The sequence below is a fragment of the Anopheles merus genome, chromosome 3R (assembly GCF_017562075.2).
Source record: "Anopheles merus strain MAF chromosome 3R, AmerM5.1, whole genome shotgun sequence".
NCBI lineage: Eukaryota > Metazoa > Arthropoda > Insecta > Diptera > Culicidae > Anopheles > Anopheles merus.
Window position 1 is genome coordinate 15,759,917 of NC_054084.1, and position 24,183 is coordinate 15,784,099.

General features: G+C 47.6%; 5 protein-coding genes across 6 annotated transcripts; 3 read left to right on the forward strand and 2 right to left on the reverse strand.

Moving 5' to 3' along the window:
* Positions 1 to 2,627: 2,627 nt before the first annotated feature.
* On the reverse strand, positions 2,628 to 3,325 carry LOC121595499. Its single transcript, XM_041919528.1, has 3 exons — positions 3,219 to 3,325; positions 2,997 to 3,155; positions 2,628 to 2,906 (listed from the first exon to the last, which is right to left on the reverse strand). Exons 1-3 carry the CDS (start codon positions 3,308 to 3,310, stop codon positions 2,681 to 2,683), a joined length of 477 nt encoding a protein of 158 aa, XP_041775462.1. The 5' UTR covers positions 3,311 to 3,325; the 3' UTR covers positions 2,628 to 2,680.
* Positions 3,326 to 3,525: 200 nt separating this feature from the next.
* LOC121597206 lies at positions 3,526 to 4,224 on the forward strand. Its single transcript, XM_041922802.1, has 2 exons — positions 3,526 to 3,730; positions 3,792 to 4,224. Exons 1-2 carry the CDS (start codon positions 3,618 to 3,620, stop codon positions 4,222 to 4,224), a joined length of 546 nt encoding a protein of 181 aa, XP_041778736.1. The 5' UTR covers positions 3,526 to 3,617.
* Positions 4,225 to 4,262: 38 nt separating this feature from the next.
* LOC121597205 lies at positions 4,263 to 6,733 on the reverse strand. Its single transcript, XM_041922801.1, has 2 exons — positions 6,503 to 6,733; positions 4,263 to 6,414 (listed from the first exon to the last, which is right to left on the reverse strand). Exons 1-2 carry the CDS (start codon positions 6,592 to 6,594, stop codon positions 4,359 to 4,361), a joined length of 2,148 nt encoding a protein of 715 aa, XP_041778735.1. The 5' UTR covers positions 6,595 to 6,733; the 3' UTR covers positions 4,263 to 4,358.
* Positions 6,734 to 7,159: 426 nt separating this feature from the next.
* Positions 7,160 to 8,702, forward strand: LOC121595843 (hydroxymethylglutaryl-CoA lyase, mitochondrial). Its single transcript, XM_041920124.1, has 4 exons — positions 7,160 to 7,337; positions 7,429 to 7,701; positions 7,775 to 7,943; positions 8,021 to 8,702. The coding sequence occupies exons 1-4, from the start codon at positions 7,281 to 7,283 to the stop codon at positions 8,494 to 8,496; spliced, it is 975 nt and encodes a 324-aa protein (XP_041776058.1). The 5' UTR covers positions 7,160 to 7,280; the 3' UTR covers positions 8,497 to 8,702.
* Positions 8,703 to 9,573: 871 nt separating this feature from the next.
* On the forward strand, positions 9,574 to 24,051 carry LOC121595842 (myosin-2 heavy chain). Of its 2 annotated transcripts, none has more exons than XM_041920122.1 (18): positions 9,574 to 9,842; positions 15,439 to 15,656; positions 15,728 to 15,974; positions 16,053 to 16,300; positions 16,370 to 17,922; positions 17,992 to 18,451; positions 18,520 to 18,859; positions 20,113 to 20,272; positions 20,347 to 20,492; positions 20,554 to 20,842; positions 20,914 to 21,305; positions 21,376 to 21,488; positions 21,551 to 22,457; positions 22,529 to 22,737; positions 22,812 to 22,947; positions 23,023 to 23,238; positions 23,304 to 23,540; positions 23,615 to 24,051. In XM_041920122.1, exons 2-18 carry the CDS (start codon positions 15,475 to 15,477, stop codon positions 23,711 to 23,713), a joined length of 5,934 nt encoding a protein of 1,977 aa, XP_041776056.1. In that variant the 5' UTR covers positions 9,574 to 9,842; positions 15,439 to 15,474; the 3' UTR covers positions 23,714 to 24,051. The 2 variants fall into 2 exon arrangements, with proteins under 2 accessions (XP_041776056.1, XP_041776055.1); XM_041920121.1 differs by having other exon boundaries at positions 9,575 to 10,679.
* Positions 24,052 to 24,183: the final 132 nt, after the last annotated feature.

A 24,183-nucleotide genomic window follows, 5' to 3' on the forward strand; every position in this document is an offset into this window, starting at 1 on the left:
GCAGAGGTATCGTGAAAAATGTAATTAAAGTATTGGAGTTTTTGGCTACATTTCTTTAAAAGCATGCTGAAATTACTTTCATTCTGCTTGCAAATTGACTCCAAACACTCAAACTGACATATAACATCCCCTATCCAATTCGATTCTTTGAATAGCCTTTTTGTCATTTTCCAGTACCAATGATGATCATGGAACCTGGGAGGAACAATTTTAAAAGTTATAAAAGATTAAAATTATTAATAATATCAATCAGTTGATGCATCAAACGTCATGCTTCAAAATAAATGTTTACTGCTACCTCATAACTTGATTTAACTCCAATCGTTCTCCTACCATACCTGCCAACGTTCGTTCACGAAGGAATCAACGCTATAAAAGGACAACCGTTTCCGGTGCGGAAACGAAAAGCAACACGTGAGAGCGAAAACCCGAACCCAACTTCCGGTCTGGCGGGAAAGGGAAATTAGAAGCACGGCTACAACATAACATCGCAAGCGCGGCATTTGGGTGACCCAACCATCACGGTTTCAAGATCATCGCAGTTTATTGCCCGCGTGATAAGAGCGTCGCTCTCTGGCGGCTTTCTGCTCGTGTACAAATTAACCCGAATCAGAGTACAATGAGGTTCATTTATCCCGGCCCCCGGTTGCCCTAAGCCGTATTAGCTGCATCTTCTCGGGATCTTGGGACTGTTTGGGCGTTTGGAAGAGGTTGATCAAAGAAAGAAAGAGAGAGAGTGAAGAGAGAGAGAGAGACATTAGAGAGCAGTGCGCGAGCATGTCATCGGTTAATCGCTAAAGAATGCATCCCGTTGTACCACCACAATCATCGCACACGGAGGTGGAGGGAAGTTGGTTGATTGAAGGGATTTGGACAAACTGGGCAAACGTATGTATATCTCACCGGGCAATAGGAGCCCATTGCATTGGTGTGATTATGCGTCTCTGCTGCTGCGTTTGTCGATGCGTTTAATAACTTAATTATATGCACAGCGGTGCCCCGTGGAGGCCTGAACCAGGGTTTCCTTCAAACCGTTTCTAAAACCAACTTGGTTTAGATGTTTAGCAGCGTGTTAGGTAGGGAAAGTTGTTGGTTTTTCTGTTCCCTTATGTTTGGTCCCGATGTTGTTACGGTACGGATAGTACGTGTGCAGCATACGGTGCAGTAAAATGGCTTAATTAAACTCTATCCCACGCACAATTTATTTGAATGCGTAATCGTTCCATTTACTGCGGGATGGAGGAGAGCGGCTGAGACGGTCAATGGGGCGCACACAAAAAAGAATTAAATTGTTGTTGATGTGTGGGAATTTGAGGATGCATGGTATCAAATTTCAACACAAATTCAATCATTTTTCAGATAGTTGATTTTTTAAATTGGTGAACAAATCAATTTCATTGACAGAATGATTACTATATTTTAGCGTAGTCGTGTGCTAAACATTTTTTTTCTAATTTTCGAATCCATTTGTCAGAACTCCTCCTCCATGTATGCATCTCTGTTAGATTCGATAACGACCCTTGAGTAAAGCTCAAATTCAACCAAAACATATGCGTGATATTGTCTGATGAAGATCTTTTATAGAGGAGAGAACGACCAGTGCTGCAAAATGTCATGAGCATCACGAGATGTTCACCAACTCAAAACTCATTGCTGATACTCAATGAAAGTGCGTCATGCCGAACGTGACATGCGAATGCTTGAGTCCAACGCGATAATCTGACTGACAAGCTGAGCTTAATGAAGCTCATGACTGAATCGAAGCTCAAATCAGCTCACGTAAACATCGTAAACAAGATGATCAGAGGTGATGATCAGCGGTGAGACTCAACTAGCTAGTGGATCACACACATGCTTGGTGACATTTTGTTTAGCACCCAACGCTCACTTGGTCACGACATTTTCTGTCGGTGATAATCACGACATTCTTGGAATATACTTGGCGTGTGATCCTAAGCAACAAAATGAGCATGTATCGCGATGATCACCGACTGAAAATGTCGCGATCAAGTGACTGACCAAGAGTTGGTTGCACAAAATGTCACCAATCATGGTCGCACCAACTGTTTGAGTCACACCTCTGATCATAACAGTAGAGCTCGTGACGCTGACATGACATTTTGTTTCAGCCGGAATTTGTTCATAGTTTTCATAACTATGTCAGTGACATTTTGCAAAACTGATCACAGTAAAAAAAAAAGTCATGAGAAAGCGACTGACCGAGAGATGGTCGCAAAAATGTCACAAAGCCTGCCTTGATCACACCAATCGTTTTGAGTATCACCATTGGTTATCACAATTGAGTACGTGACGTTGACGTGGATTGTGCTTCAGACAGATTTTTTATGAAAATGACAGTTTGCACATTTTGCAGCACTGAGAACGACAGCAATTGCAAGGAAAGAGCGCCATGTAGCCCCGTGCGTTCCAATCGAACGGCGTACGCTCTCATGCAACTCTCCGTGCGCATGTTTGAGGCGTATGTTTAGGACGCGCTGTAGCTCTGCGGCTGTGGTTGCTACAATAACTCTGCATATTGGCGCCAACTTCTCCACGCGTTGCTGGTTTGAAACATGAAACTTTTTTTTGGAATGGAACTACACAACTAGCCAATGTTCACTTTATGGTTAAATGTACTTCACTAAATTTATTAACCAATCTTCATCACCCTCATCACAGCTCAACTGTGTTCACTGGTCTGTCGTTGCCCTTTCGATTGCTCCATTTGAAATATGTAGTTTGCCATCGCTTCCGATTCGGCCCGCTCTCGTCGTGTAACAAACGGACGATACACAGCGCGGTACGTGTAGAGCAGCGATCCCGTCACCAGAATGGTTCCACCGACGACTGCCACCGGAGATCCCTTCAGCATTTGGAACATGCGCGAAATAGCTGGCATCGACATGCTGCAAGTAAATGGCGCACATTAACATTCTTTAACGTGAATTTTGATATAAAAAAAACAACTTACATTGCTGATTTGTTTTGTTGTTTACGTTCCTTTGGAGGTAGTAGCCGCTGGCTCGGTGGCGGTCGTACCGGTGCGTTGTTGTTGCAGCTGCCGGAAGGTTGGTTGAAACACGTAAAATCCACCACCGATTCCGAATACCGAGATAATCAGCAGTTCCGGTAGGCGCGATCGACCGTATCTCATCCTAAAATGGGAAAAAAAATGTTATTTAAGCACAATTGTTGCTTAATGCACTAGGGAAACGAACCTGCTGCCACGGGAGAAGAAACAGTTTGTTTTGATGTCTCTTGCATAACAACAACCGGTCCGTGTGGATGTGAAGGACACACCGAGCACCATCTCCGGTCACTGCGTTGACAGTTGAAAAGTGTTTGGAATAATTTTAAAAATGACCGTTTCATCGAAAAAGGAAAATTGCATAACGGAAGAAATGATTCCTATGTGTTTTAAATTAATCATATAGTGTTATAATTGGTAGAAACTCATTCCGAAGTCGTTTTTTGTTAAATTTTTAGAAAAAAATCACATAACGAAAACGCTCTCTCTCTCTCTCTCACAAAACATAATTGAAAGAGCAAATCATAGTTAACTGTGCAAAACAAAGTAAAGCACATGTTCTGCGAAAGACACGGAGCTTTTCAAAAGAATGTATTTTCTAGCATTCTCACAAAGAGATCCAACATTTCCCAGATTTCCACTTCAAGGCTATTGGTTGAATATTGTAATCTTTGCTCAAATGGAAACATCACATCACAAAGGGTATGTATGCAAATACAACTTGAAATAAAGTACGTTACATTTGCACTAATCCACAATTCAGTTCCCTTGCAGCGATGAGAGATGCCAATGCAGAAGAACAATCAAATCTTCCTACTCCCGGGATGGTTTGTTTCCTGCCGGACGCTGACAATCAACATGCCAATTCGGCGGACAAAATCCAACAAGAGAAGATTGCATTGGCTGCTGTAACCGTTTCCGCCGAAACGAGTTCCTACTCATCTGCATCCGAGCGCAGCAGCACCAGCAACGGGGAAACCGGCGATAGCGATATCACGCTCAACGACATTGAATCGTACACACGTTTCGAAAACGATCTCATATCGATCAGCTCAGACATGGCGCAAAGCAGCCAACCGCTAAGGAAACGTTTACCGCCGGCCAAAAAGCGAAAGTACGATTACGTTGAATCCAAGGTGAAGCAGTACTTTAAACCACCAACAAAATGCCGCTCCAAGCAGGCACAGTCGCAATAGGAGAAGTGTGTGTGTGGTTTTATCAGGAGATAGTTTATTCTAATATTATATTTCATTTATAACATCTTTCCTCATTATAAATCGTATTATTACATATAAAAAAGTAGTTCCAATTTCCACTTCTCTGTGCATTATCAGTGGTAGCGTTTGGCGTCTTTCAGCACGCGGACGGACACATCATTCGACAGGACGGACAGATCGACCAAGCTGTCGTCGGTGAGGGCGCTAATGTTGTGCGCCAGTGTGCGCTGCTGACCATCGGCCGCACGTTCGGCGTACTTAATGCGCCCCTCGTGGCGAATGACCATCGTGGGTGAGTTGTTGATAAGCTTCTGCATCTTTTCGCCGCCCGGGATGCGTACCACGTTTCGCTCATCCAGCACATGGGCCCGGTTCGAGCTGATCACACCCTTGCCCGGCAGCGTAGACGTGTATCCTTTCAGATTGACGCCATGATTTTCCTTGCTGTTGCTGCTGCTACTGCCAGTGCTAATGGCACTGTCCCGATTTTCGCTGTGCAGCACATCGATTAGGTTCATGTTGTTGTGGCGGTTTATCTTGGTCTGCAGCATGCTCTGGGGCGTTTGCTTGATGTAAGCGCCGATGGGCGACACGATGTGATCAAACTTGCGGCCCGCCGGTACCCGCAGCTGTGGCAAACGGCTGACGGGTTTTTTGAACGATCCCGACGAAGTGACCGCCCCGCTGGGGGTTGGATGTTTTGGAGCGGCCGTTTTTCCCACGCTAGAAAACAGTGTCTGCTTTGCGCCGCTGTGTGAACCGTGGGCCATTTTGGCACCCATGCTTCCGGTAGGTGTGAGATACGACATGTGCGATGTTCCTGACGGTGTTGTAGCCCCCTTATACTTATCCTTCGGTGTGTGCAGCATTGGACGGGCACCGTCCTCCGAGTCGGAGTTGGTGCGAGACTTTACCACCTGGCTGCTGCTTTCCAGCTGCTCGCGGTACAGGTACGAATGTTGCGACTCCTCCCTGCGACGTTCTTCCTCCTCTTGCTGTTGCTTCTTCAGTGCCATCAGCTTCATGCCCTGCTTCAGCATAAAGTCCGTCTCCTCGAGTGTGTCGTTAAAGCGGTCAGGCATTTCATCCATCACGGACATTTCGTCCGGGTAGTTTTCGGTCGTCGCGCCATGCTCATCGTAGTACGACGGTGATCCTTCCCGTTCCAGAAGGCTTTCATCTCGCTCGCTGACCAGCGACTCTAAGGGGTCTGCATTACCCAGCGTTTCGTACCCTGCCGGTCCATGTCCATGTCCATCTACCCGCTCTTCCTCACAATCGCTCGTGCTGCTGTCCAAAATGATAACGTGCTGCTGCTGCTGCTGCTGATGCTGCTCCATGTCGTCCACCAGCGACTCTCCTGCCTCTCTGGTAGAGTCCTTACTGTACCCGGATTCTTCCTCCTCGCGTTCGTGCCGGGTACGATTATCGACCGCCGTGATGTCGCTCGTTACACCCGAATCCATATCCAGTATGCTGCTACGGGCGTAAGAATCCGTCCCGAACGTATCCTGTGCCGTGCGGTACACCTCGCTGCCACTGATCGCCGAGTTTCTATTGTCCGAATCCTCCACCACCTGTTTGGCCGAGATGAACGTATCGAGGGACGAGTTTTTGGACGCTTCCGCCGATGATGTTGTTGTTTCCTCCAGAATTGTGGACGGTCTAAGCAGATGCATGCGCTTGACGGGTGAAAGTTCAACCGCACCACCGCCTCCACCACCGGGCAGTATTGTGTTTTCCCACAGTCCGGACGGTTCGTCGATTTCCTCCAGCTGCGTTACATCGCCCAGCAGCGTTACCGACCCTGGCATGGTGGCGGTTGCCGGTTTGTGCCTCTCCTCCTTCGCTCCCACGCTCGTGTCGAACCCGTTCACCTTGTCCAGCACGGCACATATCTTCTCCATCTCCTCGAAACTAGTGTCGGATATGTTGCTTATCGAGTCCCGCTCGAGAAACGTTGAATCGTTGCCGGACTGCGGCACCGGAGCCGATCGGGCTGCGTCGCGAGAGCCACCCTCGGCGGCAAGGAAATGTTCTTCGCACGCCTTTTCCTGCATTTCCTGTCGTTTGCGCTGCAGCAGCGCTTTGAAGCTTTCCTCCAGCTCGAAGGAAGATTCGGAGGAAGATGAATCCCGCGCTGCCATCGTTTGCTGGGTGGGAAGTTGTCTGCCGAAAATGAAAAAAAAGCACAACAATGTCCGCCATGAAGCAAACAATGCTATCTTGCCACCTTCGATTGTTTTGCGATACTTACTGCAAGTTTCGTAAATATAGCTTCCAGTCGTTCAGTGTGGGCGTTCCGTACGTTGGCGAGGTTTGGGTCTGTTTCTCACTCGGCTGAGACATACTACGGATGCACGGTAAAATTCACTTCCAAGAACGGTACAAATAATTATCTACACAGCACACAGGGGCAGGTACACGGCGTACGCTTGGTGTTGTTGTTTGGCTGGACGGTTATTTTTGAATGCATTCCAACGAGCGACGCCGTTGACAGATGCCCGACAGTGGGATGTTACGTCGGGTTATTGACATTTGACAGATTTGTAAAATTAATTATTTTTAATTAAAACTTTATGGAAATTTTTAGGAATTCAAAAATAAGACATGAAAATAGGGTAAAAGGTAAATATAGCACTGCACTTATTTTACAAAAGATATTTTAAAAATAAATATTTCAAATTGTATTATTCCATGCGGACTTCCCACTGTGTTGGCGGGATGTTGACAAAAACACTGTTTTTGTCTTTATAACTTATAAAAAAATTAAAAAAAAGTACACAAATTGTAAATTATAAAAATTACCCCTTGAAAAGGAAGAATTTAACTAGCAATATTTATGCTTAAATAATTCTTTTAGAAATAAAATCCGGCATAGAAAATGGACCGTTGAACCATGACAGCTGTATGTTTTTTTATTTGTTTATATTCACGTCAATAACCGCGAGTTGACAACAAAGATCGCAAACGATCTTGGCGAAATTTCTAAACATTCCTGTGTAAATTGTTCCTTTTCCACCCGTTCTTCCAAAATGATGCGCTTTACCCGTTTCCTGCCATCGCTTGCACGCCATCGCCATTACACGACCGTAAGTTTCACACCGAACAAACTCAAATTCAATCGAATTCACCTCTCGCCAACCTTTGCTTATCGTTATTATCGCTTACATCATTCCGTAGAACATCTCCCAGCCCGTTGCGGTGCGTATCGTAGAGGTGGGCCCGCGGGATGGCTTGCAAAACGAGCCCACGATTCTGCCGGCCGCTGTCAAGATTGAGCTCATCAATCAACTTTCCGAAACGGGACTGCGTACGATTGAGGCAACCAGTTTCGTTAGCGCCAAATGGGTACCGCAGATGGGCGATAATGCGGAGGTACTGAAGGGCATCAACAAGCTGCCGGGCATCTCGTACCCCGTGCTAACGCCGAACCTGAAAGGATTCCAGGCGGCGGTAAGGCTTTAATGTTCCAATACCGATCGCAAATTTGAATAATAGATGCTACAATTGCCATTTACATTTACAGATGGCAGCCGGTGCCGAAGAGGTGGCCGTCTTTGGAGCCGCTTCGGAAAGTTTCTCGCGCAAAAATGTAAACTGCTCGGTTGACGAGAGCATTGCCCGGTTCCAGGACGTTATGGAGGCGGCGAAAAAGGCGAACGTTAAAGTACGCGGATACGTCTCGACGGTAGTCGGTAAGTGTGGTCTTGTCTTCATGGCAATGCTTTCCCAATTTTTTGCAATCAAACCTGCTTACTTTTCGCCCCTGCAGGATGCCCATACGAAGGTAAAATCAAACCGTCCGCCGTGGTGCGCGTGGTCGAGAAGCTGATCGAGATGGGCTGCTACGAGGTGTCGCTCGGCGATACGATCGGCGTCGGTACGCCCGGTTCCTTTACCGAGATGTTGCGCGAGGTGACCAAGATCGCGCCGGTCAACATGCTGGCCGTGCACTGTCACGATACGTACGGGCAGGCGCTGCCAAACATTCTTACCTCGCTGGACTTTGGTATCGCGGTGGTGGATGCTTCCGTCTCGGGACTGGGCGGATGCCCGTACGCAAGGGGCGCCTCGGGGAATGCGGCAACGGAGGATGTGGTTTACATGCTGCACGGACTGGGTATCGAGACGGGTATCGATCTGCCGAAGCTGGTAAACGTGGGCAAGTTCATTTGTGAGAAGCTTCAGCGCCAATCGGAATCGAAGGTGAACCGTGCCATGAGGAAGAGCAATCCGAACGCTTGCTAGAAACCGTGCAACCTTAAAGGCTCTGCACAACAGGGGTGGATTAAAGTGCATTTACTAGCGTGTAAGATTTTTAAATCCATCTGATGGATGTAATGGTCTAAAACAAAAAAGTTTAATCACACATTTATACAAAATATTATTTTTCTACAAAGAATTTTTAATGTAAAAAAGGAACGAATAAATTAAACCGTAATAGTCAAACCACAATCAAAACACAGCGCAGTGACGCATTGACACTACTAACTAGTGATGTGCTCTTTGAAGTGCACCCTTGATTCCGATCCGATTCCGACTCCGCCACAATCCGAACCAAACGACTCCGAATAACCTCGGACGACTCTGGACGACTCCGGACAATTCCGGACGACTCCAATTCCGGGTGAAACAAGTGGTTCGAGTCGTCCGGAGTCGGCTGGTTTCGCTCTGAGTCGTCCGGCGTCATTCAGAGTCGCCCGGAGTCCTCCGGAGTCTGACTTCGAGCAACTCCGGCCAACTCGGAACGACTCGGGTAACTCCGAGCGACTTTGGACGACTCCGGATAACTTTGGACGACTACGGACGACTACGGACGACTCTGGACAACTCCGGGCAATTCCGGACGACTTCAATTCCGCCCAGAATTGGAGTCGTTCAGAGCCGTCCGGAGTCTTCCGGATTCGTCCATAGCCGACCGGAGTCGTCTGTAGACGGAGTCATGTGGAATCTTCCAGAGTCATCCGAAGTCTTCCGGAGTCCGACTCCGGGCAACTCCGGACAGCTCCGGATAAATCTGAACGACTTTGGACGAACGACTCCTAACGACCCTGAACGACTCCGGGTGACTCAGAACGACTCTGGACAACTTCGGACGACTCCGGGCAATTCCGGACGATTCCGAACGACTTCGGATAATGCTGTCGGTTCCGAAATTATCGGAGTAGGATCGGAGTCGACTCCGGATTTTTACCTCCCATCACCCATCACTACTACCAACTCGAGACGTTCAACATGACGTTTCCGAGCTGGCCTCGGGCGTCTGCGCAGACTCAAACTCGCGCGCACACGGGGCCGCCGCACGGGGTTTGCTGTCGCCGTCCGACTCGTGCTTAAATTTAGTTGAGTTTCGGTACCGCATCGGGCTACACTCGTGACCGCGCAACACCAATCCTGCACCGATCGAACAGCGCGCGAGTGGCCAAGAATCCCCAATCCATCCATCCATCCTTCCGAGCCGACCGAGTATGCATCTAACGACATAAAAGAAAAGTCTCTCCCTCCGAAAAAAAGAGAACGAGAGAGAGAGAGAGAGAGCGAGGAATCCGAAAGCAATCCGAGACGATCGAGCCGAGTTCGAAGGGAGTTACAGTGTAAGCGGGCAGTAGTTAGTAGTAACTTCCCCGCCGTGTCTATCGATCATCTGCGTAAGCAAAAGTAGTAGCAGCAGTGAGCTGAGTGAGTGAGATAGTGTGCGTTTGCAGCACAGCGTGAAGAAAAAAGGATACTCACAATTCTCAAATTTCACAAATTAGCGCACAATCGCAATTTTGCGCAACAACCCAGTGGTGCGTGTGGCGTCGTGGTGGTGCGTCAAGGGATCTCATGTTCCATGCGTCGATGATCCGAAAATCTTGCCAGTGAATCTCGCGCGCAACGATCACGAACGGGGTGACACGACGAGGAGTGGTGGTGGTAGTGGTCAAACCCTCCTCTTCCTCCCAAGAAAAAACAAGAGAAGAGAAGAAGATATTGGGAGCTTAGTTTATTTTTGCCCGCATTATGACTCGTTGTTCCGCTGCCGAGGAAAGGAAAACCAACAGAAAATAAAGGGGTGTGAGTGTGTGATCGTGTGTCTGTGTGTGTGTGTGTGTGTGTGTGCTGCTACTACGAGAATGTTCCGCCCGCAGAAGGAGAAATCGTTGTAAAACAGCACGGAAAGCAAGTGATTTTTCATTTTACAAGATATATTACACCTAAAACGGCCGGAAACCCGTGTCTACCCCAAAAACGGGCGCACGGTGGTGTGAGTGAGTGTAAGTGAGTGAAACTTGAAATGTCTGTCCATTATTGGTGCGCTGCTAAATCATTATCGTGCTGCCATAGCGCCGCCGCCATCGTCGTGTAAAGGCTGCAAACCCATCAACCAGCTAGCGAGCCAACCAGCCAGAGTGAGAGTGAGAGAAAAGCTGGAGCTATAATTATAAAAGGTGATAAAGAAAAGATCGCGCTTCCTGGAATTGATCATTACACTTATTACACTACAGCTACTAAAAATGGGGGCCAAAATGGGGGAGGGAAAGGCCAACATGCACCGAAGACGTCCCAAAAAAAGGGGGAGAAGGACACAGCAAAGGAAAGACGATCTTGCGGCGGGATAGGATGGTTCAAGTTTTTCCGCCACAGAATCTTACAAGTGTATATGTGCGTGTGTGTGTGTGTGATCATGTATTGTGCTAGTGCCCGTTTTTCCGATACCACAGCTACGCAGCAACGTGTGTATGTGTGTGTGTGCGTGTGCTGCAGCGGCACAGCCCCTTAAAGATCTTCACGCGACAACGGGAGATTCTGCTGAAGATCAGTAAATTATACGCAAACGCACGGGAGTTGGGTGGTGATGGTAGTGAACGCACGGTTGGTGGGCAAAATCCGCTTCTCAGAACCAAACGATGCGCGCGCGAAAGAGAGAAAGTATTAGCGGAAGATATTTTTAAATCATAGGCATACCGATCCGCCATCCCCCGTGCGAAAATAAAAAGGGAGTAGTAGCAGCAGCGGCCGCCCGCTCTTCTCTTTGGGGGCCGTATTAAACGTTACGCAATCCAAGGCGAGCGTCGTGGCCTCGATGTGTTGGTGTGTGTTTGTATGTGTGTGAGTTTGTTAGATCTCAAAAAGAACCAGAGAAGTTTCTTATTTAAAAAAAACACACACACACACACACAAACGCTCTGATCCTGATCGTGGAAAATGATCTCCACCACTTCGTCGTCGTCTAACGCCGTTGGGGCAGGCGCGTTAATAGCATAATCGATTTTCTCGAAACAGCAAGCAGGTGGGCAGAGGAATAGCTGCGTGAGGAATGGGTGGTTCGGAGCAAACATGCGGTTCTCCAATAAATGTAGAGTGTTGATGGAAACCTGTTAAACCGCAAGCGGTATTGCAGTAAAGTAGCGCACACGCACACTGCTGGAAAATGGGAACACATCTGTCGTTCGAGCGTGCACGCGGGGCCAATGTCAGCGTGAGACGACACACTAATGGAACGCACGTGGTAACGATCGGTCGCTCTTTATGGAGCGTTTGACAAACGCTGGTTGAGGAGGTTGAGGTTTGCCTCCTTGAATAAAGTTTGTGTTTTTTGGGGCTAAATTTAAGAAAATACAGGGTTTTCCAGTTTCCAGTAGTTGTAATATTTGTGGGACACTTCCTTGACTCTTTCTTAATGGGAAGTTAACTTCATATGATAGAAATTGAACTCTATGGCATCCTATTGCGACAGGTACAATGGGATATGAAATTCTTATTGGATTTGTTCAACAAGGGAGCTATAGAGTCCAATTCCCATCACATTAAGTTCATTTCATACAAGAAGGAGTCAATAAAGTGTCCCACAGCTATGAGAACTCCTGGAAAGCCCTGTGTATAAGCTGTGATTTTCATGATGAGTTTAATAACTTTAAGATACATTAAATGTAGATATTTTGGGAATTTATTCAGTAAGAAATTAGCCCCCCTAAAGACGCCATAATGTTAATTTCGTGTTAATTTCCTCTACCGTCGTCCTGTGCTGCCTGTGACGTGCAGAGCCGTAGGAATGTGCATTTACATCTCGTCCCGATCTATCGTAGCACTTGTAAAACATCTCCGCGCCCTCGATCTCGTGCAAAATTACTATGTGTTACACACACAGACACAAACACACCTTAATGTGTGTGGATGCATGCCAAAGTTAATACAAAGCCGAGAGAGGCGGCAAACATCGACCAAACGACGAGGAAGTTCTTTGTCACTTTTTGTTTGCATTGTTCACCGCGATCATCATATCGGCCGCTGACCGTTGCGGTCTAGCTGAGCGGTCTGTGTGCATGTGTCTGTGTGTGTGAGTGTGTGCAGGAAAAGTGATGGTGGTGAGCCTTTTATCTATTTTTAAAGCCCGATCACGCGTTGACGTTTTGCAAGAAGAGATGTGCTGGCTTTTGGACAGTGGCTGACGCTGCCGCTCGGTTAGCTACCCATCACCGTCCGTCACGTGTACGGTAGATGAGAGACATAGGGGGGTTTCGAAAAGAAATAGTGGTGAAACTGATGTGGTTGAACAAACTTCTACATGACTTACATACTGAGAAGTCAAGTGTTTTAAACAAAGGAAATTCGTTTTGAATTGCAGTTTTTTCACACGAAATAAAATGTTTCAAATTCAAAAGCAATGCATTGAGAAGTTTAAATTAATTAGAGGAACATAAATGAAGTAAATTTAAGCACTGCTCATAATACAACACTGCCGTTCAAACTGATCGATGCATTGCGAAGTCAATGGAGGCGCATGGTGCCTCGTGCGTGCGGACTTGATAAACAAATAAATTGGGTCAACAATAGTTAGCTTAGTCCAGTTATAATCGAAAACGAGTGGTTCCCCTATTTACAGTTGTTAATTCGGAATTGCGATTAAGAAGGGGTACACCATTCCTGGAACGAGACACTTTTCTGTGCCAAGGAAGAAGATAAATTATACCATAAAAATTACTTACATTTGTGTATGTGATCCCGGACTGGAACGATCATGCCCATCGAACGATCACTGTTTTTTATGCAATAATCTTGATTTCTAGGCCGGTATCAACCGTGGCTCTCGTACATAAGGACTGTTTATTCTGCCTATGGTCAATAAGTTACTGATAGCCAAATCCATTAGTGGCACAGGCAGCCCTTTACCGATAACGGTTGTTGCGTAACATTTAAAAAAAAAAAGAAGCGAAAGCATCTTCTGTAATAATCTTCCTATGGTTTGACACTCAACAATGTCAATGTAGTAACTTTATGATGAAAACGCTTGCGACAACTGTGGAAAAGAATGAGCTTTTATGCTAAAGCAAAAGCTAAATTGCGGAGAAAAGCATCGACCCCTGGTTTTGGCCTCTTGAGAAAGGCTAGAAGTTTGTGCAGAAATAGAACATTCAGCAACATCGAAAAACACTCAAATTGTAATATCCCAATACACCGATTCATATTAGAACGGATAAAATCGATTCCCATCAGAACTTAAAAACAGCGCTCGCTGGTGATTAAAGACACGTACATGGACTTTGATAGCAGGGATGTTATATGTTACACGTGAGATGAACAAAATCTCGTAAAAATGGTACAGGTATTGCCCGATATACGCTATTAATGCGGACCGAAGGCAATAGCGTATCTGTAATATTAGCGTATGTCGAATTTCATAGGTTTAAGTCAAATTAAAGCAAAATTTTGTGTAATTTTGCTCAAAGTGGTGAATTTAGCCGCACATTTTGTTTGTCCCTCTTACCGTGCAAGGTGCCTGTTATTTGGACTAGAACCTCTGCAACATAGAAGAAAGACGGCGCAGTGCTTATTTATACACAAACTTGTTAGCGGATCTTTAGACGCCCCGTCAATTCTGAGTAAATTGAACTTTCAGAATGTCTAGAACCAGGACATTATTCAACATAGAATTCAGATCGACTAATTTTGGATCCAACGATCCTTTATTAAAAACGATAAGTGCCTATAACTCGCTAGGAAACAATGTCGACTTGAACTTAAACAATTTACGGACCTTTTTACATATCTTAGTATGACGCATCCACAGTTTATGTTGTTTTTTTTTATTTTTATTTGGTTGATTGACAGTCAAACTTCTTATGTTTTTCGATGCGTTTTTGTTAGCACTGTTCTTTAGCATTAATCATAGAAATAAGTATGTTATGTAAGCTTATGCCAGCTGGATAACTTTCGGAATAAATAATAATAATAATAATAATAATAATAATAATAATAATAATAATAATAATAATAATAATAATAATAACAATAATAATTAGTTAATTTATATGAATTCAGCTGAAGAAAAAATAGGTTTTTAAATTCAACCAAAATGGAATTTATTCTGAGTTTGACAATTGATGTATCAAATCAGTACAATTTGCTAAAATAACTTTCAATTTTAACAAAATCGCATATATCGCGTATAGCGTATAGATAAAACTGTTTTAATACATGTACAGTACATATTGGATAATTTATGCACTTTACATTTATTTATAAATTGTAATATGCAAGAATAGTTAAATGTGAAGAAAAAAAACAATATTATTTGATCAAACCTAACTTGATACTGAAAGATATTTGTGAAAAAGCATTATCAAAACAACGAAAAACTAGGAGGTTTTAAATATAAACTTTGGACTAATTGAACCGCATTCTAAACAAACCAAAAAAGCGAACGTTCCGATGACTAATCCCATAAGGAAATATCCAATCATTAAATTACAAAAAAAAGCAGCTCCCATTGGAAAACAGTTACAGCCTAAAAAAGGAAAAAATGTCAGTAAAAATAAATGTTAATAAGTACTTTCAAGCAATTGGGTTACACAGAGGGCAGAACGAACGAAATGAAACATATGATCAATCGATTTCCCCCCAGCCGAGCCCTCTACCGGGCGATGCGCGACGGCATGGGCGATAAAAATAGTGAACAGAATTTAGTGCACAAGGTCCTGCCAAAAGCACGTGGGTGTGGCGGCGTCGTAGTCGGATAACTATTTATAGCCTGGCGCTAACGATGTATGTTTGTAATCAAACGCGCGCCCACACACACCGTCCTCTCCACCGACACCGATCACTGATCGCTATCGATACATCGGTGGTAGTACACAGCATGGGGAAATTTACCCTGTTTTTGCTCTTCTCTCTCTCCCTCTCTTTTTGTTCCCTCCTTCTGCCATCCAGCGTTTAGGAGTTACCGTTGAATGAGCCGCTACCACCATGTCGCACCTCTTCCCAAGCGCCAAGGGTGATCAGTTGTGTCCGCTTGGTTTCCATCCGCAAGTGCGCTGGCCGACGCGATGTAAGCGCTGCTTTCGCGACTACAAAGAGCACGGCAACAAGCGGAATGGGGACGATATAGCCGCTTCCACGCCGGTGCTGCCCGGCTCAACACAGTCACGGTAAGTGGTGATCTCGTGTGTGTGTGTGTGTGATCGAGTGTTTTCATGTCAATTTTCCCCCATTCTGATAGTAATCGTGACAGTGGCAGTAGCACCACACTGGACAAACCGGTCCGAAGCTGGACCTCGACACAGAACCTGCTCAGCCCGGGCGGTAGCAATGGCGGCAGTGGTGCCGGTGGTTCCCAGAGCTTCCAGCAGCGTCCTGCCTCGTGGGCCTCAACGCCCGACCTGGACAACATTCTGCAGACGGTGAAGGCCGACTTTACGGTCAACTTGCCGCTGCCCAGACGGCGACACACGACAACATTCGACAATGTTAGTAGAGATTTTGTGAGTGTAAAAAAAAGTGAAACCGAAATGATCTTACCGATGCTCCCTTTTTACAATGCTTAGCTGGATGAAGTTGATTCGACGACGGTGACCATTAAACGGCCCCCGCTGCCACCAATTCTGAAGGTGGAAAGTGTGAAAAAGGAGGACAAGGTCGAGCTGCAAAAGCGCGAAGACAGTGTGGCGGATATTGTGATCGAGAAGGGCGACTCGTTGGCGGAACGGGTGCGCAAGCTGAATCTCATAAAGCGGCAGGGCAGTATAGAGCGGGAAACGAGCAGAGAGCGCTCGGTGCCACCGAAGCAGGAGAAGTAAGTGTCCATCTAGCGTGAAGTACTTAAAAAACCTCCATAATATTGCTTAAATCTCATTCACAACAGGGAAGAGCCACCGGTGGTTACGGCGAAGGTGGTCCTAAAGCCATCCCTCAAAGCAGAACCGGAAACGGTAGAGAAGATCGAACGACGAAGACGTAGACCCATTCCAGACACACCCGATTCCAGTGTCACCAGTTCCTCCTCATCCTCCTCCTCCTCCACGAATACCTCCTCCAAGGTAAGCGGAAGCAGTGCTGCCAAACCCTCGGTAACGTTCGCCAGCACAACACAGCCAAGTGCCGCCTCGCCAGGCAAGGAATCGCACACGAGTGAGTCAACTGCCACGACCCCAACAAAAACCATCATCCGAAGACGACGCACCGACGAATCCTCCACACCGTCATCGTCATCATCGTCTTCCACGTCCACCTCCACTTCAACGTCAACCTCAAAGACGACGCTAACCCAGTCAAGCCCCACGATAGCGTCCTTCCAACCCAAGAGCACCATTCGCCCCGCCAGCGAACCGCAGGTCCCGAGTACCAGCAGCGATGACGTCAAGTTTCTCATCTCGATCAAAGACAAGAAAGCGAAAGCGGACGACGAGCGGTCAATCACGACCGAAACGACCGAAACGACCGAAGCGACCATCGTGGACCACACCGATCTGCGCGAGCTGCAGGAGGAGAACGAAAGTCTGAGGCGCGAGCTGGACACGGTCAAGGCACGGGCGGAGCGGGCCGAGCGGGACAAGAGCGACATACTGCTGCGGCGGCTCGCCTCGATCGACACCGTGTCGAACAAGACGGCCGCGTCGGAGGCACTGAAGCTGCAGCAGAAGGTGAACGAGCAGAAGCAGCTGATCGACGATCTGCAGGACGAGAAGAAGTTCCTGACCACCAAGCTGAAGGAGCTGTCGGCGGACATGAGCGCCCGGGGCGGCCGGGGCATCGAGGAGCAGCTGCGCCAGAAGCTCGAGCAGGCGGAAACGCTCTGCGAGGAGCTGATGGACGAGAATGAGGAGATCAAGCGCGAGCTGCGCAACATGGAGACGGAGATCGAGGAGATGCACGACAACTTCCGGGAGGAGCAGGCGGACGAGTACGCGTCGCTGAAGAAGGAGCTCGACCAGACGACCAAGAACTGCCGGATACTGTCGTTCAAGCTGAAGAAGTCGGACCGCCGGATCGAGCAGCTCGAGTCGGAGAAGGCGGCGCTGGGGGCGAGCGGTGATCTGGCGGCGAAGATTAAGCAGCTCGAGGACGAGCTGAAGGTGTCGAACGAGGTGGCCCGCCGGCTGCAGGCGGAGCTGGAAAGCTCGGGCTCGGCGCCTACCTCGCCGACGAAGCGTACGCCAAGTCTAGGCAACATTGGCAAGTCGACGTCGGCGGACAGTAAGATGTCGCGGGCTTCGCTAACGCGCGGCGGCTCGCAGGAAGATCCGGCCCAGCTGCTGCGCGATCTGCAGGACTCGCTCGAGCGGGAGGCGGACCTGCGGGAGCAGCTGAAGTACGCGGAAGAGGAGGCGGAAAATCTGCGCCGCAAATCGTCGCGCGTCGAGGACGAGAACGATTCGCTGGTGATGCAGCTGAAGAAGATGGCAACGAAGGCGAAGAGTAAGTGATTTTTTAAAGGAGGCTATAATCAATGGCAAGGGACTAATAGTTGGAATCTCTTCTTTACAGCAAAGAGCAGCATCTTCTCGAAGGCAAGAAAGCTGAGCCCCGCTCCCACGTCACGCTCCAACGCCGATCCAGCTCCGGTTGAAAAGGACGAAGGCATCTCCGACGAGGAGGATCCGGCAGAGTTACGCCTCCAGCTGGAGCTGAACGAGCAGGAAATGGCAGTGTTGCGGCGCAAGATGGAGGAGCTGGAGCACGAGAACAAACACGCCCGGGAGCAAATCAAGGATCTGCAGGAGAATCTCGCCACGAAAACGAAGGAGCTGGGCCGTAAGGTGCCTTCCGCGCTGGGCAGCAAGTCCGGCGTGAAGGATCCGCTGGAGGAGAAGAAGATCACCGTGATGGAGGACGAGATCAGCGAGCTGCGCAAGAAGTTGATCGAGAAGGATCGTGAGTTTGAGCGGTTGCAGGCGGAGATGGCGCTGGCCAAATCGAAGGGCGGTAAATCGTTGTCCAAAACGAAGTAAGTATACCCTTATTGTCACGATCTCTCGGACTCTGCACTGCAATGTACCTCACCTCACCTTGCAGATCACTTGATGCACTCACCGAACAGCAGGTACAGGACCTGAAGCGACAGCTGCAGGTGATCGAGCAGGAGGCGACGGTACTGCGCGCCAAAACGCAAAGCCTCGAGCAGGACAATGAAAAGTATCAGGCCGAGATCAAGAAGCTACAGGCCAAGGCTAAGCCAGCCGGCGCGACATCGGCGGCAGACACGAAGAAGCTGACCGACTCCATCGAGCAGCTGGAGAAGGAGAAGCAGGAGCTCGAGGGACGACTGAAGCGCATTGTGCAGGAGTCTACCAGCCAATTGCCGATGCGTCTGGCGAAGAGCCCGAACGATATGCATACTAAGCTGCAGCTGAGGGTAAGTTTTAAAGTAGTTAGAATTGCTCACTACAGATTATTCAATCATATTTAGTGCAGTTCTCCAACTCAAGAGGGGATTACGCCAAAGTCGTCCTTGAATTTTCTTGAATTCTTGAATTTTTCTTTAGAACAAACGTTTGTCCTCTTGTTTTAGAGCGTTTCCTTAAACAATCAAGAAGTTGTTCAAAGTGAATCAAATTCTAATTATGATCAACATTTTTTAAAGTTGTGTTTCTTCTTGAATCACGATCTCAAATATCCTTTTTTTAACTATCTTAGCAAGAGAAGGAGAAGGTTTGATTGTCAGCAAAATCACGATCATCTAGTTCAGTAATCGATAACTTTGGGCTATTGAGAGTCAAATTCTTGATAAATACTGATAGAGAGCCATGGAAAACACCGAATTCATGTACTCGACATGTGCTCAACTGCAGTAATGTATGATGTTTCTAAGAAGGCAAAAGAGTTGTCATCTGGAAAGCAAAAAGCCACATGAGATTTACGAGCAATACATTACATTGCTGACCTACTCCTTGCAGAGCTTCTTAAGATTCAACCATGTCTCATTAAGGCTGCGAAAATTCTAGGCTAGAATCGAACGAACGTCTGTGCCGTGATGCCTATAATGCTTTATTCCTGAGCATGTCTATTCTTGCTGCCAAGCAATTGATTCTTTGGTCAAAATGTTTCACTTCAAACATCCTACCACGTTCATATTTTGAAATAGAGCATTTCTTATTAGCGTACAAAACGCGTCTTTTTTAATATTACTTGTCTCTTCTTTCAATATATACTCAACTAGTTTGATTTTAACCATTCCATGTAAAAATCTAAGGATAAGGGTAATGTTACCCTACAACTTCCTATGAAATGCCGCCTTATCTTCTTCTTCTTCTTTTGGCTCAACAACCGTTGTTGATCAAGGCCTGTCTGCCTGTACCACTTGTGGGGTTGGCTTTCAGAGACTAATTGATTTCCCCCCCATAGCAGGATAGTCAAGTCCTACGTATGGCGGCACGGTCCATTTGGGGATTGAACCCATGACGGGCATGTTGTTAAGTCGCACGAGTTGACGACTGTACTACGAGACCGGTCAATGCCGCCTTATACTACATCTAATAATAATAATAATAATCGTTCTCTGTCAAATATTCTTATTGATGTATTGTATTTTAGTACCTCTAAACAGTTTAAGAGCTATTTTTAATGGATTTATTTAAAAACGTATTTATTTATGTCTTCTTATTCTAGAAAATGGTTGAAGACAGTGAATTGGAAATCGACGAGCTGAGAGCGTTGGTTGGTAAAGCCGGTGCAATGAACATAGCCACGCTCGAGAAGGAAAAGAAGCGACTCGAAGCGGAGCTAGCCGAAACGAAGCAACAGCAAGAGAAACTAACCACCGAACTAAGTAACTGATGGAAAATTGGATAAAAAACATATAACAGAAAAGTAATTTTTGTATATTTTCCACCCCAATTTCAGGCACACTAAAGAAGGAAACGCTTGAGCAGCAAACATCCAAGCTGAACGAGGCACAGCGAACGGTGGAGAGGTTGGAGGATGAAAACCGAAAGCAGAATGACAAGATCAAAACGCTGGAAGATAAAATCACCAGAATTAATACAACAGTAAGTGTAGGAAGGGTGGGAGTTTTATGTTGTAAGTAAACTGAACTTTCCCTTATCACAGATGAAAACGGCAGAATCGAGTAAATCGTTGCTCGAGATACAGCTGAAGGCCGAAAAGGAGAAGCACACGGGCGCCGAGCGTGATCTCGAGAAGTTGCGCAAGGAAAAGACCAAGCTGGACAATCGCATCAACGATCTGGAGAAGGAGCTGCAGCTGTCGAAGAAGAACGCCGAACTCATCAAGGAAAGCCTCGAGCGGGAAATGGCGGCACTGAAGAGCAAATCGGCCACCGGAGCAGAGGATAGTGAATCGTCCAAGATTCTGCAGGATCTTAAGAAACAAAATGAAGGTAAAGAGAGTGTTTGACTTTACAAAAATCCAGAATTGTTTCATTCTTACATCATGCCTTCGCATTTGCAGAACTAACAACCGAGATCCACCAGCAGAGCAGAAAGTTCGAAGAGCTGCTACAAAAGCACGAAACCATGGAGGAGGAACATCTCGTCACCCAGGCACAGCTAGCGGCGGAGCGTGAAAAGTTGCAGGAGCTGGACAAGCTGAAGAACAAGCTGCTCCAGGCGGAGGCGATCGAAACGAGGCTGGTGAAGGAAAACACCAACATGAGCCGCCGGTTGGTGGAGGTGCAGAAGAAGCTGACCGCGGCCGAAACGAACAACGACAGCCGGTACGCCAGCATCGAGCTGGAGAAGAATCGCATGAAGACAGCGCTGGAGGACAAGCAGCATGACTACGAGAAGCTGGCGAAGGAAAACGAGATGAACGCGTACCAAGTGAACCAGCTGAAAAAAGACGTAAGACGATGGGTTGGAATGGTGGGTCCATTTCCTTTGATTATTCATTTTCCGTACATTTTAATTCCAGAACGAAGATCTACGTGGCAAACTGGATGACTATGAGCGCATCAACAAGGCTCAGAGGACGCTTAGCGAGCATAACGCGCACTTGGAGCAGGAGCTGAAGAGTGTCTACACTAAGTAAGTATTAGAGTCCTTTTTCCCTTTGATCCTTTTTGATCGTATGATCCTCATCTGCACAGGCTGGAAGCATCGGAGATGAACGTAAAATCCGAGGTGGCAGCGACCCGACTTCGTTACGAACAGCAGGTCACCAATCTGCACAACGAGCTGACTGCGATGCAGCGACAGTGCGAACGGTTTAAGCGCGATCGCGACACGTTCAAGCAGCTGGTCGAGGCTGCCCAGAAGCAGATCGGCGACATGAAGGCAAACCGGCGCAGTCTCGCATCCGTCACGAGCAGCAGCGGGGACGATGACGACAAGACGAAGATAGTGGCACTGGAGCAACAGATCGGCTGTCTCGAGGACGAGCTGAGCGAGGCACGTCTCGAAGCGAGCAAGGTGCGCACCGAGCTCGTGTCGGAGCTGAGCGCATCCGAGATCAAGATTTCGGAGATGCAGTCCAAGATTAACGAGCTGGAGGAGGAGAAGATTATGGGTAGCGGCAAATCGAAGGTCCCGGGTACCAAGACCCGCCTCGAGCTGTCCTGGCAGAAGGAACGCGAAGAGCTGCAGCGACTGGTGCAGGAAACGTCCACGCTGGCACGCGATCTTCGCCAAACGCTGTTCGAGGTGGAGCGCGAGCGGGACAAGGAGAAGCTCGAATCGAAGCGCAAGATCGAGCAAATCAAAAAGACAACCGAGGAGGAGATCGAGGAGGGCCGCCGCAAGGTGACGGAGCTGCAGAGCGATCTGCTCGAGCTGCGCGATGCGCACGCGAAGTTGCGCACGGCGAACGAGAAGCTGCGCCGGGATCGTGATCGTTACGAGCGCGAGCGGCAGGACGCGACCCGCAAGCGACTGGAGGCGGAGGGTGACCGACGGATAGGGGCGCTGCTGCAGACGGTGGACGAGCTGGTGAAGCTAGCACCGGAGCTGCAGAAGACTGCACCCGCCAAGGATTCCCACACGACAAGCACTGGAAAGGTAAGTGCAGGAGATCACTACACGGTTTTGGAGGGATTTCAAACGCCTTTTCTCTTCTCGCCATCTCACAGACCATCACAGCTAATGCACCCATTCCAACGCCGCCGATGCGTCACAAGAGCCCCTCGCCGGGGCCGGGTGGAGCCGCGCAGCCGCCACAGCAGTCGATTTCTACAGTATTAGCCAGGCTGGCCGATGCGTCCGAAGATCTGCGGCGTTACCAGCGCATGTGCGACGAGGAAAAAGACAGGGAGCGGGCACGCCGCGGTGGAATGCGACGGTAGGCACTCACTCACACCTAAATTTTCCCAGGAATTCCAGTAAATTTTAATTCCACTGTTTTCCACTTTCCAGTGCTGCATCACAGGAGAACGACGCAATGCATGAGAACGTCCCTGGGCGGCCAGTGATGCGGGTGAACCGTAACGGTGGCAGCCTGTACAGGAAGAGTCTTTCGTTGGATCAATCCATGCAAGCTGAGCAGCAGGGGGTAATGACGGACACTGACTCTTAAAGCATCTCCAATGGATTACACTAAATCCATTTCGGTATTTCCCTCTTACAGCTTATCTGGAAGGAAGGTGACGATAGTATGTCGTCGCTGCAATCGATCGACTCCGACTATGGCATGATGCGCCGGGACTCCAGTCTGGACTCGCGCCTATCGACCGGTTCCACCCAGAGCGATATGCCACGCATGCGCAAGAAGAAGCGCGGCATTATGGGGACGCTGCGCAGCCTCAGCCTTACCCGTAGCAAGGGCACGGAGAGTGACTATTCGGTAGGATCTAAAACCTTCATATGGGAAAGATTGAATTTCTAATGGCTCTTTCTAATTCCCGATAGCATCAAGGATCCGATTCCGACCTGAGTCTGGCGGGTGATATTCGGTCGAGCAAAAGCAATCTGAAGGGAAAAATATCGGGCATGTTCCGTCGGGCGGGGTCATCTTCCCGCACCAACAGTGCCGAGGCGATCGATCGCGAAGTTCAACGACCGGTTGCAATCCAAACGCTCGGCAATGGTCCTACATCGACCGTACCGCCAAGGCCCGTGTCTGCTAGTACACCGCATTTAGCTAGAGTAAGTAGCAAACAATCAGTTGGTTATGGATGGGGAGAAGATCTGCATTGTACGATCGTTCTATATCTTATTAGGCTGGCAAACCGCCCACACCGTCCATGGCAACGGCGCAACGAAAGCGGCTCAGTGCTAACCTTCCACCAACGGGCCAGTCGTCGGGCGGTGGAGGTTAAGGAAGGCAGCATGCACGGCAACATGCGGCTCTACTGGCTGAGGCTGAGGAAATCAAGACGGACAATGTTTTGTGACATAAATTCGCTTCGAATCATTGTCGATCTCTCCATAATATCCGTACACGTTCACACACACACACTCACTCACACTCACACACACTAACGAGTTAAATGCAAACGTCCGTGTCTATCGTTTAATAGGGGAGTAAAAGTGCACTTTTTTTTAAATTGTTCATCGTGATACTGTTGATAGCGAGAATGAAACAACCGAGAGCAATTGTTTAAATAAAAATAAAAATAATGTTCCACTTGCTGTTTTACGGTGGGTTGTTTCTTAATGTGTATAAGTTTTTGGTAAAAATAAAAGGCACGTTATTGAAGAAACATGGTTTTAATGCGGAATTTTAGGAAAATTATTACTAAAAACAATAGAAACTAAAAGGGACGATGTAGCAACAGTTGAGAAAGAA

Excerpts from the sequence above, each read along its gene's own strand:
- LOC121597205 (XM_041922801.1), bottom strand. The coding sequence starts at position 6,594 with ATGTCTCAGCCGAGTGAGAAACAGACCCAAACCTCGCCAACGTACGGA. Across the intron at positions 6,415-6,502 it reads CTATATTTACGAAACTTGCA|ACAACTTCCCACCCAGCAAA; the intron begins GTAAGTATCGCA and ends CATTTTCGGCAG.
- LOC121595842 (XM_041920122.1), top strand. The coding sequence starts at position 15,475 with ATGTCGCACCTCTTCCCAAGCGCCAAGGGTGATCAGTTGTGTCCGCTT. Across the intron at positions 16,301-16,369 it reads GTGCCACCGAAGCAGGAGAA|GGAAGAGCCACCGGTGGTTA; the intron begins GTAAGTGTCCAT and ends CATTCACAACAG. Across the intron at positions 21,306-21,375 it reads TGAACCAGCTGAAAAAAGAC|AACGAAGATCTACGTGGCAA; the intron begins GTAAGACGATGG and ends TTTTAATTCCAG.
- LOC121597206 (XM_041922802.1), top strand. The coding sequence starts at position 3,618 with ATGTATTTTCTAGCATTCTCACAAAGAGATCCAACATTTCCCAGATTT. Across the intron at positions 3,731-3,791 it reads GAAACATCACATCACAAAGG|TTCCCTTGCAGCGATGAGAG; the intron begins GTATGTATGCAA and ends TCCACAATTCAG.
- LOC121595843 (XM_041920124.1), top strand. The coding sequence starts at position 7,281 with ATGATGCGCTTTACCCGTTTCCTGCCATCGCTTGCACGCCATCGCCAT. Across the intron at positions 7,338-7,428 it reads GCCATCGCCATTACACGACC|AACATCTCCCAGCCCGTTGC; the intron begins GTAAGTTTCACA and ends ATCATTCCGTAG. Across the intron at positions 7,944-8,020 it reads ATACGTCTCGACGGTAGTCG|GATGCCCATACGAAGGTAAA; the intron begins GTAAGTGTGGTC and ends TCGCCCCTGCAG.
- LOC121595499 (XM_041919528.1), bottom strand. The coding sequence starts at position 3,310 with ATGGTGCTCGGTGTGTCCTTCACATCCACACGGACCGGTTGTTGTTAT. Across the intron at positions 3,156-3,218 it reads TTCTTCTCCCGTGGCAGCAG|GATGAGATACGGTCGATCGC; the intron begins GTTCGTTTCCCT and ends TTCCCATTTTAG. Across the intron at positions 2,907-2,996 it reads GCTACTACCTCCAAAGGAAC|CATGTCGATGCCAGCTATTT; the intron begins GTAAACAACAAA and ends ATTTACTTGCAG.